This window comes from Pollachius pollachius (genome assembly GCF_949987615.1).
Source record: "Pollachius pollachius genome assembly, chromosome: 7".
NCBI lineage: Eukaryota > Metazoa > Chordata > Actinopteri > Gadiformes > Gadidae > Pollachius > Pollachius pollachius.
Window position 1 is genome coordinate 9731090 of NC_136940.1, and position 14099 is coordinate 9745188.

The 14099-nt window shown below is 41.0% G+C and overlaps 1 protein-coding gene across 6 annotated transcripts; it reads left to right on the forward strand.

The window, feature by feature from the left end:
- Positions 1 to 8311: 8311 nt before the first annotated feature.
- On the forward strand, positions 8312 to 13347 carry LOC307078193 (interferon-induced protein 44-like). 6 transcript variants are annotated; one of them, XM_079739882.1, is made up of 9 exons: positions 8312 to 8760; positions 8987 to 9057; positions 9189 to 9873; positions 10114 to 10198; positions 10531 to 10720; positions 10916 to 11146; positions 11662 to 11833; positions 12083 to 12183; positions 12436 to 13347. In XM_079739882.1, exons 3-9 carry the CDS (start codon positions 9744 to 9746, stop codon positions 12619 to 12621), a joined length of 1095 nt encoding a protein of 364 aa, XP_079596008.1. In that variant the 5' UTR covers positions 8312 to 8760; positions 8987 to 9057; positions 9189 to 9743; the 3' UTR covers positions 12622 to 13347. The 6 variants fall into 6 exon arrangements, with proteins under 6 accessions (XP_079596008.1, XP_079596009.1, XP_079596010.1 ...); XM_079739883.1 differs by having other exon boundaries at positions 9202 to 9873; XM_079739884.1 differs by having other exon boundaries at positions 9217 to 9873.
- The last annotated feature ends 752 nt before the right edge of the window (positions 13348 to 14099 follow it).

Consider the following 14099-nt stretch of genomic DNA (forward strand, 5'->3'; position numbering starts at 1 on the left):
CCGACGAGTCTGGTATCGAACGCTGTGGAGCTCAAAAGAGGGAGAGACATGCACATACAATGACACAAACAGCCAGAGAGAGAGAGCCATACCCATACACTCACACAATCAGCTGGATAAATATATGTATGAAGACCCTGGGAAGGTTTAAAGAGTTCTTTATAGACAAATAAGGAATACAATATATTAAATAAATAAGGTGTGTGTGGGCGAGTCAGAGGATAAGGGAAACATAAATAATCAAGTCCTTCAGAACCAGCAAGTCCTTCAGAACCAGTTATTTGAAGACAGACAAACAGACAGACAGGCACACAACAGAACAACAGACAGACAGAACAGTGATGGAAGACGTGCGTTTATGTATGTGTGTGTGTGTTTGTGTGTGTGTGTGTGTGTGTGTGTGTGTGTGTGTGTGTGTGTGTGTGTGTGTGTGTGTGTGTGTGTGCGTTTGTGGGCATGAAGTAGCCATTGTGTCTCCTAGCAAACCCTAGAAACAGCCCTGACCTTTAACCCTGTTACTGCTGGGACCTGCCAAAAACACAGCGTTAACTTCTTGCCATTTTTCTTTGTGTGAAAGTTTGTAATTGTAATCATATTCAGGTACTTATAAAATACCAAGAGTAGAAGTAGTACAATAACAATGAATACAAAAGAAAGAGAGCGAGAGAGAGAGAGAGAGAGAGAGAGAGAGAGAGAGAGAGCACAGTAATTAACTCTCTATTTCTCTCTCAACTTGAACAAAAGTGGTTGCTCTGCAGCAGGACATGTGCTCCGGGCCCCGCCCACCCCAATATCTCATTGGCTCTGCTGTTGCTAGGCACATTTCCTGAGGAAGTAGAATGCAACACCTCGTCATCAGACATCAGTGAGATTTAAAGGCCTAACCTCAATCATTTAAAAGGCACGCGTGCAATTATGCACACACACACACACACACACACACCCACACACACACACACACACACACACACACACACACACACACACACACACACACACACTAGAATATCCTGTTGGAGTGATATTTTAATTAGTTGCTGCATTAAAATTTAAAACAACAGCTTCTCCAAATCTAATATGATGAATATATAGACTTTGTTATTCTATATTGTATATAAGAGGATGTATGTGTTAAATATTTTGTCTGTATGTAAAGTATTATTAGAATATAACTTAAAGAGATTAGATTAGTGTAAAGTAGAGTAGAGCAAAGTAGATCAGAGGCAGTAGAGTAGTATAATATAGAATGCAGTATAATAGAGAGTTGAGTAGAATAAAGTGGACTAAAGTAGATGTAAAGTAGTATAGAGAGTAGATTAAAGTGGAGTAGAGCACTATTGCAGTAGAATAGAGAGCCGAATACAACCTGTGTATTTAATCTTCCTGTCTCTAACAATAGATGCTGAAAAGAGTCAAGTAGATACAATTTGTTTGAATTTAATAAATGTTATTTATCCCCCTTAACCAAAAGTAATTTAGGGCAGCTACGAAATTAAAGAACAAGGTTAGTGCATAAATACCTTCTCATAATAGACAGTTATGAGGGTTGTGATCTTGGAAAGTTTATATGTGTATGTGTTGTGTATTCGTCTGGTGTGTGGTTGAATGAGTGAATCCGTATATGAAGAGAAGTGAGAGAAGGAAAGTGCATCCTGTACTTAAGGTCTGATCATGTGACTCTACTGTTGTGTGTCACACAAACACACACGCACACACACACACACACACACACACACACACACACACACAAACACACAATGATATCTGCCTTCACTGAGAAGGTCGGGTGGACGGTTATCTGAACTCTTGGAACTCTGAGGGAGAGCATTTAAATGGCATACGTGCACTCATGCACACACACACACAGATACACACACACATACACAAACACGCACAAACACACACGCACACAAACAGACCAGAATATCCTGTTGGAGTGAGTATAGTTGCTGCATATAAATTGAAAACAACAGCTTCTCCACATCTAATATGATGATTATAGAAACTATATTATACTATAGTGTGTATTAGATGATGAATATGTTATATTTTTTGTCTGTATGTAAAATATTAGTTGAGTAGAGATTAAATAGATTAAATTAGATCAAAAGTAGAGTAGAGCAGATCAGAGTAAAATAGAATAGAGAAAAGGGAAGAATAAAGTTAAGTAGAGTGAGAAATAGTACTAGTAATAGTCCTCTCCCACACACCGTTTATTGAATCTTCTTGTCTCTAACAATAGACGCTGAAAAGAGTCAAGTAGATTTGAACTTAATACACTTTAGTTATGCACCTTTCCCAAGAGTAATTTAGGGCAGCTACAAAATAAACAGAACGAGGTAACTTAGTACATAACTACTGTCTCATAATAGACAGTTATGAGGGTTTTGATCTTGGAAAATTTATACATGTATGTGTATGGGTGTGCGTGTGTGGTTGAGTGTGTGAATTTTTAGGGGGAAGTGAGAGGAGAAAAGTGCATACTGTACTTTAGCACTGATCATGTGACTCTATTGTTGTTTAAAGGTCTCACACAGAAACACACACACACATTCACTCACACACAAACACATACACGCACACACCCACGCACACACGCACACACACACACACACACACACCCACACACACACACACACACACAATGATTGCTGTCTTCACTGTGACGGTCGGGTGGACGGTCATCTGAACTCTGGCAACTCTGAGGGAGAGCTCAGCGACCAATCCCAATGCAGCTGCTTGGCAACCAGGAAGAGGCTGTTAAACACCCACCTCTCTTCCATCAACACAAACACAAGTCCTGCTCCACGTATCGCCGGCCAGACACTGAACAACTTTTAGTTCATCATCAGCGGTGAGTGAATCTGCAGACGGACGGAAATGAGGGGACTAGATGTAGAACACATACAGGGCTTCCTACATGCGTGTACTGTGTCCGGTTCCATGAAACAAGAGAGTTAACCCCTTGGGGATGAACCCTAAAGCTGTTTATATGAACAACCCATTGCAAGATACAGATAGTTTTTGTGTGTGTGTGTGTGTGTGTGTGTGTGTGTGTTGAGCATGCAGCCTGCTTATGTGGTTATGTATTCACATGCAACTTGCAAACACATGCAAGTTGCATGTGTTTGCGTGAGAGTATGTGTGTCTACTATAGATATGCTTATATACACACATTCAAAATCATACGCTCTTCAGAGCTGTGGAGGTGTGTGTATGTGTGGAGGGGGGGGGGGGATGGGGGCGATGTGTGCATTTTGATTGTTCTTGATCGTGCACATATAGACGCAAGCACACAAATCGGGACACACATACACATATGCAACCTCACAGGCCAACACGCAGACACAAAAACACATAAAATAGAGCGTGCCTCCTATAGCATATCGTTATTGTTTACAGTACGTGTCCAAAGAGCTAAAGGCTACAGAATATAATACAATAGAGCTGAGAAACTAAAAACACGCAAGCACGCAAACACACCGACCTATTGGTCAGTGAAGGAACCTGTAGGGGTACAGGTGTTAGTGGGGGGGCTGGAGGGATAAGAGGGGATCAAAACAGATGCATTGAGGAGTATAAGGAGCCATCATTGGAGATTGTTAGACTGGGGCGGGTTTATACATGTTTTAATCCTTATCTTCATCCTCACTCTGCCCAGATCTGCTCAAAACGGTTCTGGCCTTGTTGTACTGACTCCTATTTGGAACCATGTAAAATATGGTCAACCTACTGAAAAATATACAACTGTATTTTTGACTGTGAAAGAGGAACATTCACTTTCCAAACAAGTTCCTGTTGGGGAAAGATAGAGGTTTAACATTGGCGTCGTCTTAAAGGGGAAGTCACTTTTTTCTTTTTTCCCTCACTGAGAAATAAATAAAAATACATCTGCAGATGCAATGCAGATGGTCCTGTTTTTCAAAGGCAAGAAACATGCAGAACTCACGTCTGTATTCAACACTTAGCAGTCCATGGAGAGAGGACCCCATCTCCTGTGTTTAATCTCAAGGCTCCTTCAGATTCCCAGATTCCCTACACTGGGAGCTGCCCAGTACAAGCACAGTCTTCTCCTGGCGTATACTTGGAGCAGCCCAGTACAACCACAGTCTTCTACTTGCGGAAACTGGGAGCAGCTGCATACAAACACAGCCATGTACTGGTGGACACTAGGAGCTGTATAGTTGTGGCCTTGTATATGGGTAGACTGAAACCATAACAAATACAGATGTCTGACAAACAAACAAACAAACAAACAGTGGGGTGACACGGGACCTTCTTCTTGCAGGCAATAAATCATCATCAAGGGTATGGAGCCAGTATCCTAGCATAATTCAAATCTGAAAAAAAAAGTTTCAAAGGCTTGTAAGTCTTGGTTTGAAAACTCAACACCTTGTAAAAAAGGTTTTGCAACACTGAAAAAAGAGATTATAGCCTTAAAAAATAACAAAACATCTGCAAACATGATTTTTTGTTCTATTTTATCTTCTTCATCAATTTCACCAACACATTTTCAAAGTTACATTTTTTTCACAAACACATTTTCAAAGTTTAAAAAATGTCACCAGCGCATTTGCAGAGTATCAAATCTGGCACTATTCTAACAGTGTATTTCATTGTTTCCCGGTTTTGAAACCTTGTAAATGGGATTCTGCAAACAGGTGTTCATACATTGAGGAATAAGTTTTGAAAGGTTGAATATTTAAAAGTAAAGAGTAAAGTAAAAAGTAAAAAGAAAGTATGTTGTGCGCACGAGAAAGTATGTCGAGCGCACAAGAAAGTATCTCGTGAGTACGAGATACTTTCAATTTTTTTTCAGGCTATAATCTCTTTTTTCAGTGTTGCAAAACCTTTTTTACAAGGTGTTAAGTTTTCAAACCCAGACTTACAAGCCTTTGAAACTTTGTTTTTCAGGTTTGAATTATGCCAGGATACTGGCTCCATACAAGGGCTAGTAATAATTTGAACGTAAATAGTCATAGTCAACTCAGCCTGGAATAGATTCCTCAAATTCATTCCTGGAGACCACTCTATCCAGGAACTTGTATTACGAAGAAGAAGCTTAAAGAGCCCTTTGTTGACCTGTAAACTTTATGGGATGATAAAGGATGTCTCATCTGATAATCTGAGAGGGGGGGGGGCTGCAGAGTCCACGTGCCCAGGGGCCCGATATCTCATAATCCGTCTATGGGCCTGTGTCGCCCTTTGACCTAACTGATCCTCAAAGACCATCCAGTCTGTTTATCGTAAGAAAGCGGATGGCATCAGGGAGCTCACGTTGTCGTGGCCATGGCCACGCCTTGTTAAAACCCAGTCCACATCAAACCGTTACTACCCAGCAACCCTCTGGCATGTGGGGAGCTACAGGGTCACAGGTCAATCACTCGGGCCCCTTTGCGCCGCCCCGTCCAGAAGGTCTTTAGAGTCTCACCCGCACATAGATAACTGTTCCCAAAGCCCAGCCTGTCTACCAGTATCGTTTCAATATAAAGACACAGCAGAAGTTTCCGAGATGTACTTGGAAGATAACTTGACATTCTCTGAAATGAGGTCACTTTTGATGACTTGCAATCTATCTGTGCATCATTGACAGAATATACTGTAGTTGTACCCCTTGGGATCACGACTTTTTTTCATGGGGATGTTTGCCTTACTTCTAAACATAGAACCAGAACCATGTCCCAGAGGCACCAAAATCCTGACCCTTCCCTCCCAATGGACCAGGTAACCATCCAGACAACCTCTGAAAACACTTGGGCATCGTTTTAAATTGTCTTTAAAATACGCAAACAGCACATTATATTGTCTGCCTGCCAGCCACAACCGTAAAGACCTCAAAACTATAAACGGCTGTTTTTCTTTTTTGATGGACTTGGCAGTTATGATGCTAACACAATAATGCATTTCGCTGGTGAAGCTACTGGTAATACTCAGTAGGAACCAGCCACTGGGCATGCTCAGTAGCTACAGGAAAGCCCCTCAAGGCAGCTGACACTTGGCTGACTACAGTGTCTGCCTCCATCTGAGCCTGTCTTGCTCTCTTTCTGTCTCTGGCTCACACACACCCACACCCCCCAACCCCTTCCCCCCCACAAATAAAGTCACACATACACACACACACACACACACACACACAGACGCACGCATGCATACACACACACACACACACACACACACACACACACACACACACACACACACACGTACATGTACAAACATGTGTAGAGTACGTCCTGTATGATGAAGTATGCAGAGTGATGTCTTCATGCATGATGTATGATACACGTGCCATGGTTTTCCCCCCACCCCCCCCCCCCACCCCCAGCAGCAGATCTCCTTTCCCTTCCTGGGAGACCAGGAGATGGTTCCTGGTGACCATTTGCTCAAAGTTGTCCAGCAACGAGGGAAGCTGGTTCTGACTGGTTCTCGCCCTCGCTTCCTGCCAACACCCGCCCAACCTCCCCACCACTTCTCCTCTCCTCTCCTCTAGACAGAGTAGAGCAGGGGCGAGTCTAGGTTCTGACTTTTCGGTGGGCTCAGCCCCAGGAAGCGGGGGGGGGGGGGGGGTAACTCACAATACCAATGAGTAAGGAGGAAAGGATTAAACATCATAGTTGTGATTTCCTGCATTCTGCTGCATTTTAGGGTGACCTGGTGGAGATCCTACATTTATTTTGGTGGGGGGTAAATCTATGTATTTATCTATCAATCCAACATATTGTATTTTTGAACAGTCTGCTGGTTTATTGTCAGAAAAGCACAGACCTTTTGTAACAGTTTAACCCCAGTTAAACTCGTAATACCAATTAGTAAGGAGGAAAGGATTAAACACATTTTGGCTAGTCTCTAGCTCTTTAAGAATAACTAAATTGTTTATAACTTAACCTTTTTATCTGAGTTATAGACAATAGGATCAGCTAAATAATGCAGTTCTGAACCACTAAAGTGATGAAAGGAAAGAAGACTGTTTGGATGAAGGAGTAATCAAATGGATGTGAACTGTAATAAGAAATCTGAGGTATAATATAAATTTCCTTTGGGTAATTTTTACTCAGATGACCATATTTCCCCCTTTTTTTGTATTTACACAGTTACTGAAATACATTGGTTTTCAAAGTAAACTATACATGATAAATATGTAAATTGGATACTAAAATTGTGAAGACCAAGTAAAATGCGAACTTCAAAACAAATATTGTTTCATTGATATCAGAATATTGTTATTATTATATTATCAACAAACATTTTTACAAGACTTGTGATGCAAGAAAGTACAACATGTACTAGAATAATACTATGAGAAACAGACCACTATTTCGGGAGCACTAAACTATGTCGCCTCACTTTCAGGTACCCATACATTTTTATAAATTGTATCAACATACATTTTTATAAAACTTGTGATGCAAAAAAGTCCACAAGTACAACATGTAGGCCTACTAGCCTAATTCTATGAGAAACAGACCACTTTTTTGGGAGCACTTAACTGCGTCGCCTCACTTTCAGGGACCCATACATTGTTATAGAACTTGTGCTGCAAAAAGGACCTTTTTGCATCACAGGCCTACTTGTTGATTAGCTCACGTTGTTATGGCAATGAAAGCGCCCTCAGCTGATAAAATAATGTCAGCGTTTTTTTAAACTGAAAATTAGCACTCATGTCAACTTTTTCTGCTCCTTGCGCCTTATCATGCTTATCATGCTATGCACCATTACAAGCCTCTGCCGACTAAAACATGAAGCAACTCAAGAAGAGGCATAGATAGAATTACCTTGTGTTCAACTGTCATTAAATAGACATCTAACAGATTATGTCAAGGTTTTAAATTGAATTATTACCTGGTCATGTTATAACACAGCTGAAAATCGTGGATTTTCTGAAAAATAGACTAGCTAGCCTCTTTGACAGACGAAACAGCAGAAACTATGTTAGGTGCGCTCGTGCTGCATTTTTGACTTTGTCAAACAGGAGACGCCCACCCACCAATCAGAGGTAAGAGATTCCTGCAGGAAGGTTGCGCTCGATTTCACAAGCCCATTTGAGCCTATTCATTAGTGTACAGCACCCATCCTCCCATTGCTTGTGTAAAAAAAGGGAAGAATATTAGATTTGAGGACGAAACGATAGGGTAGGCTAAGGCAAGTTTTGGGTGGGCTTGAGCCCACCCAAAACAGGTCTAGCTTCGGCACTGGAGTAGAGCAAAAGAGTAGAGTAGAGCTCAGTATTTTAACCATCAGCTACAACCATAACCCTCCATCATTCATAGGCTACATTTTTAATGAAGACGTTTTGGTTGGTTGCACCAACAAGGTGTTAGTTACAATAAAAAAGAATGTTGGACGAATTTAAACTAGAGAAATCGGAGTTGAGTAAATCCACGGTTTTTTAAAAATACATTTATGACCCATTTATTAAAACGCAATAGCCTACTTCAGAGGTAATTTCATAATTTTATATAGGCTATGCTTTTAATTTAATTTATTTTAAGGTATGGATATGTCCAAGTAAAATATTATTTATCACTTCATTATTTAATATTAGACGCTTTAATTGTAGCCTACGCGATTTATAACGGTTCAAACACACATTCCAATCACGACGGCGGGGCGGGGTCAACGATGCAGGGCGACAGCCAGCTCGTCGAGAGTCAGGGAAGCCACAACTCGAACCCGCTCTGTGTCTCATCATTTTACATTATGATATAATATTTTGTAGTGGTGGACCTACAAAGTTCACCAATGCTCGAGAAACAAAACAAGGTAGGTACAAATGTAGCCTACACCTATTATAACGATGAGTAGTTATAGCCTACGCAATAAAACAATAGCCTATGGCTGTCAAAGTACAGTTTATTGATTATTTATTATGATCAGAACCAACTTCAATCGATCTACATTTTCTTCCGAAGATACAGTATCGTTTTTGTGGCAATCGATGCAACTCAGTGAAACTGAAAGTACCGAATCGATCACTTTAATTTCACAGAAAGTCATCGAGGATTCACACCAACTGTCATTCAGACCATAAGCCTACGTTGGTAGACGCCCAGACAACAGGTAAGTCGATGGAGGAATACACCTTCTACCTCTCATCAATATACCTTTTGTAGTATTCTCTTGAACGTTTGCTGTGTTATCCCCGGATTTCATGTTTTTGTTATGTTATGTCATCGTATCGCTAAATACAGCATTGTAGGGCAGATGTTTTTTTTGGAGACAGTTCATTGGGGTTTCTGGATGCCTGGACGCCATAACGCGTCAGCAGCAAGGACGGATTAACATGACCACGGGCCCTGGACACAAACCAGCCATAGACCCCTACCAACACGCAAATACATGCAATAGCACACCGAGTCACGGCACGTTTTTTGTTTTTTTTTAATGTGATGTATTCATTTTGCCAATCAAAAATATTCAAATCCTTTTATGACCAAAGTCTTGGCCATTTGAATTTTTTTAAAATAAAATATTTAATATTTAAAAAAAATTAAAATTAAATAAATAAATATATATATATAGGCCTATATATATAAATATATCAAGGGCCCCCCCATTGGACAGGGCCCTGGACATGTGCCCACTTTGCGGTAATCTTTCATTGGTCAGCAGGAAATGAAGATGGAGTAGGCCTTGTAGCCTACATTAACAGAAATGAAGAAGGGCAACTAACTGAAAGGTTAGATGTAAATCAACATGTGTCATCCAATCTGGAATAGGCCTAATCGTATTTTTTTTTTTTCAGAATGGCGTTCTCTTTTGGCGGGGACAAACTGGAAAAGGCAATTGCTGTTCCCATAACCTCAAATTTCGCTGGTCTCTCTTTAGCTGGGCCTAGCCCTGCTGAGAAATCTAAACCAACTAAAAAAGTTAAAGGTGAGTCTTACACGTCTACTATATTTGTATGGATCTTCACAGACCGGTATTGTCCTTTTAAGACAAGAAGACACATTACAATTAGTCACATTCCCTGGCTGACAAGGCTTAGATTTTAACAAATCAGAATAGTCCATATTATACTTGATATGTGTGCCACGGCAGCAAAAAGGATGAGAACCATTCAGGAAATGTTCTGAGGTATTAAGTTAAGTTTAGACTAGGCTTCCTCCATCCCAGGTTCCTCTGACTCTGGAGATAACCTGAAATCAACCTGGCCGGAGATGTTAGTCAGGTATTTAAGAGATATTCAGTGGACGAATGAGTAAGTGAAAACATTAATTCATTATATAGTTAAATCAACATTTTTAGTTTACCTACTCCCCATTTATCATTTTGCTATTGAATAATAGTTATTATTATAATAATAATAATAATAATATTAATAATGATGATAATAAATAATGATAATAATAAAAATAATATTAAAAGTAATAATACCAACAATAATGATAATAATAATAATAATTCAATTACTAATAATTGCCTATAAAAATAAATTTAATGTTTATACATTGATATAAAGCATCAAATAAGCTGAGATCCTTGCGATCTCTTGGCCATAACACATGTTTTTCCTCAAATCTCGATGTGCAGCCACAAGCAAGAGCTGATGTCGAAGATCAGTTCGTACAAATCCAGCTGTGGGGCGCCGGCCCGCGTGCTCCTCCTCGGTCCAGTGGGTTCTGGGAAGTCCAGCTTCATCAGCTCGGTCCAGTCCATCTTCTCCGGAAGGGTCCTGAACCATGCCATGGTGGGCTCATCTACGGCTGGATTCACCAAGAAGGTTGGAAAGAACCAGAATACAGCAAAGTTCAGATACGCACCTTGACTGTAAAAGCTAGTATAGTTTCATCCTATTTTGAGATCTATTGACTTGTGTATCCAATATAAGATATCTGTGTTTCTTGTTATGGATTGGCTGCCGTTGAAGGTTAATCGTGAAAACAGGACTTCAGTTTGAATCTCTTTTCCCTAACAGCTGCAGACCTTCACTATCCAGGGTAAGAAAGGGGTGTTGCCTACTGCACTAATCATGTGTGATGTCATGGGTCTGGGAGACGGGGAAGGCACCGGAATCAGTTTCTATGACATCCTGGCTGTCATCAAAGGCCACGCCCCCGAAGGACACAAGGTGAGAGGGGAAGCCTTGGTAGGGCTGAGGGGCTGGTTCAAAACAGAACCTCAACCAGGAACAACACCAAACGCATTGGTAAATTAACATACTAACATGAACCAACATCAAACACACTTACATTAACAGACTTCAAAGATACTGACATTATCCAACCTCAAACACACCAAACGCATTGGTAAATTAATATACTAACATGAACCAACATCAAACACGCTTACATTAACCAACATCAAACATACTAACATTAACCAACTTTCATCAAATTAACATTATCAAACATTAAACACACTCACATTAAGCAACATTAAACAAACAAAATTAACCAACATCAAACCACTTACATTAACAAACATCAAGCATGCTAACATTAACCAACATGAAGCATACTAACATTAACCAACAACAAAGACACTCGCCATAACATCACACACTTACATAAACCAACAACCAACACACTAACAGCAAGGTCCGACAGCCCTAAAGATGTTGTCATAGGCCAGAAAATGGTTGGAAATCACCATGTTATGGTGTCTCATGTGTTCTGCTGACTCTCTGATCTGCATGTGTGCGCTGCTGTTGCTGACCTGTAGTTCAGCCCCAGCCATCCGCTGCTCCCGAGCACCGCGGGCTACCTGGAGGAGCCCAGCCTTGCAGACAGGGTGCACTGTGTTGTGTTTGTGTTGGATGCCTCCCGGCTGGCCTCCTACTGCAGGGGCCTCAGAGGAACCTTCCAGCAGCTCCGCGATCACATCAGTGATCTGGGTGAGTTCCTCCCACCCCCAACTCAGGGCCGTAGCTAGGGGACCCCAAATCGCCGCACACCAAACTATCCATATCATCCCCACACTCACACCACACCAGACAACTGAATTCGGCTTTATGAATTTCCGTAATGGTAATTTAGCAAGGTTGCCAGATATTATTGTCATCTGTTGTGTAACTTACAAAAGGTCATGTCTTTTTTCCCCCACAAAAACAATCCTGTCTTCATATGAGCTTGTGCTTCACCAGGGGTACACCAGGTGACGCTGTTAACACACATCGACAAGGCATGTGCTATGACAGCAAGGGATGTGAAGGATGTATACAAGAGCCCAACCGTCCAGCAAATGGTGAGAGAGAGAGGGAGAGAGAGAGAGAGCGAGAGAGAGAGACAGAGAAAGAGAGAGAGAGAGAGAGAGAGAGAGAGAGAGCGAGAGAGAGAGAGAGAGAGAGAGAGAGAGAGAGAGAGAGAGAGCGAGAGAGAGAGAGAGAAAGAGAGAGAGAGAGAGAGAGAGAGAGAGCGAGAGAGAGAGAGAGAGCGAGAGAGAGAGATAATATATAGTGTGTATAATGTGTGTGTATGTGTGTGTACATGTTTGTAGATGTCCAAGGCAGGGGAGATGCTGGGTATGTCCACCTCCTCCATCATGCCGGTGAAGAACTACTCCAGTGAGCTGAAGCTGGACAGCAACACAGACACCCTCCTGCTGTCGGCCGTCGATCTAATCCTGGAGTACGCCGACCTGTACTTCCAGGCCCAGGCCAGTGAGGGCCCCAAGAAAATCTGAAATAATTCAGAGCACCACATCGTGGAATATGGCTCCACTCATGGGATAGAGTGGTGGTTCAAATGTATATATCAAAAAATTATTGTAAATGCAGATTATTTTCCCCCCTCCCCTAAAACATTGTTTTAACCCAGGTATTAATCACTATATGTCCGTAATATCAACGTCACATCGAAATAGTCCAAATAGAAATCCCCTTGTGGCTACGATGCATTAGGCAGGTCTGTTTTATTCAGGTGATTTGTGGGTTGAACTCAGGGCTGAAGTGAAAATGCCTTCCTTTAATTTTTAAGTTTATAATAATCTTCCTAATCTTTTTAAAGGGTTTTTGTAACTTTTTTAGTAATTTTTATATCAAATACCAGGGATTAATAAAGTGCATCTTATATTACAAGTATGACAACAATATGATAATGTTGACGCTTGTGTTTTTGGTTTGAGCATTATGTAATAACCCTTAAATAATACTAACCATTCTACTTACATGTTGGTTCAGATTCAGAAAAAGAGTGAATTTTTAGTGTCTAATCAAATCTAATAGCTAGGCTAGCTGAGATATCGTAGCCAGGAAACTAGCCTCACCTCTCTTTCTATGTAAATGAATACAAACGCAAGGCAAATGATGGAGGTTGAAATCTAAATTCGATTTCGCACCACGCTGACAGTACCTGAATTTGTGATGTAATTAATGGGAGAGAACAGAGTAAAACTTGGCAGCAGTCTTCAGTTATGTGTGTTATTCAGTGTGTGTATGGCCACTCTTTGGCCTTTCCGTGCTTGAAGGTGTGTGTTTTATTTTCATCACTTTACCTACACCACGCTTGTTTCCTATTGGACAGCAGTGTGCCAGTCCAAGCAGTTAAGATCAGTTTGTCTGTCTGTCTGTCTCTATCTTAGCGTAGAGTGATTGTGAGTTTTTTTGTTGTGTTTGTGTGTGTGTGTATGTGTGAATTGATAAGGGCTCCTTGATAAACAACTCTGTGTGTCTCACAAACATCACTTAAGTTCTCCCCATTAACTCCCAGCTCCACTGTGCTGAGTCAGAGAACACAGACAGACAGACAGACCGGGAGATGGATTTAGAATAGATGGAGAACAGACAGCGAGATTGACAGACTCAAAGACTGGCAGAAAATGACAGACAGACAGAGAGAAAAACAGACTGGAAAGTGAAAGACAGACAGAGGGGAAGACAGACCGGAATTCATGTTCCAGAGATTAACATCTCTAGATAAAAATCATGAACTGACACTTGTTGTGTAATTGCACACAGTCACGTCTGCACTAGACCTTTACCCGCTCTGTCACAGTCTTTAAAAGTCCCTGATGTCACTTCCTGCTGGCCTCAAGGCTTTACCTTCAGGACAGATAGCGTGATGTCGCAGAGTGAACACCACCACAACACCAAAACACTACCACTTGACACAAATGAATTCAAAACCATGACACAACACAAACACAAATAAATACAAAACCAT

What these genes read in the sequence shown, in the direction of transcription:
- LOC307078193 (XM_079739882.1), top strand. Translation starts at nt 9,744, where the DNA reads ATGGCGTTCTCTTTTGGCGGGGACAAACTGGAAAAGGCAATTGCTGTT. An exon ending in GATATTCAGTGGACGAATGA is followed by an intron (nt 10,199 to 10,530) that starts GTAAGTGAAAAC and finishes CTCGATGTGCAG; the next exon opens with CCACAAGCAAGAGCTGATGT. An exon ending in GCCCAACCGTCCAGCAAATG is followed by an intron (nt 12,184 to 12,435) that starts GTGAGAGAGAGA and finishes ACATGTTTGTAG; the next exon opens with ATGTCCAAGGCAGGGGAGAT.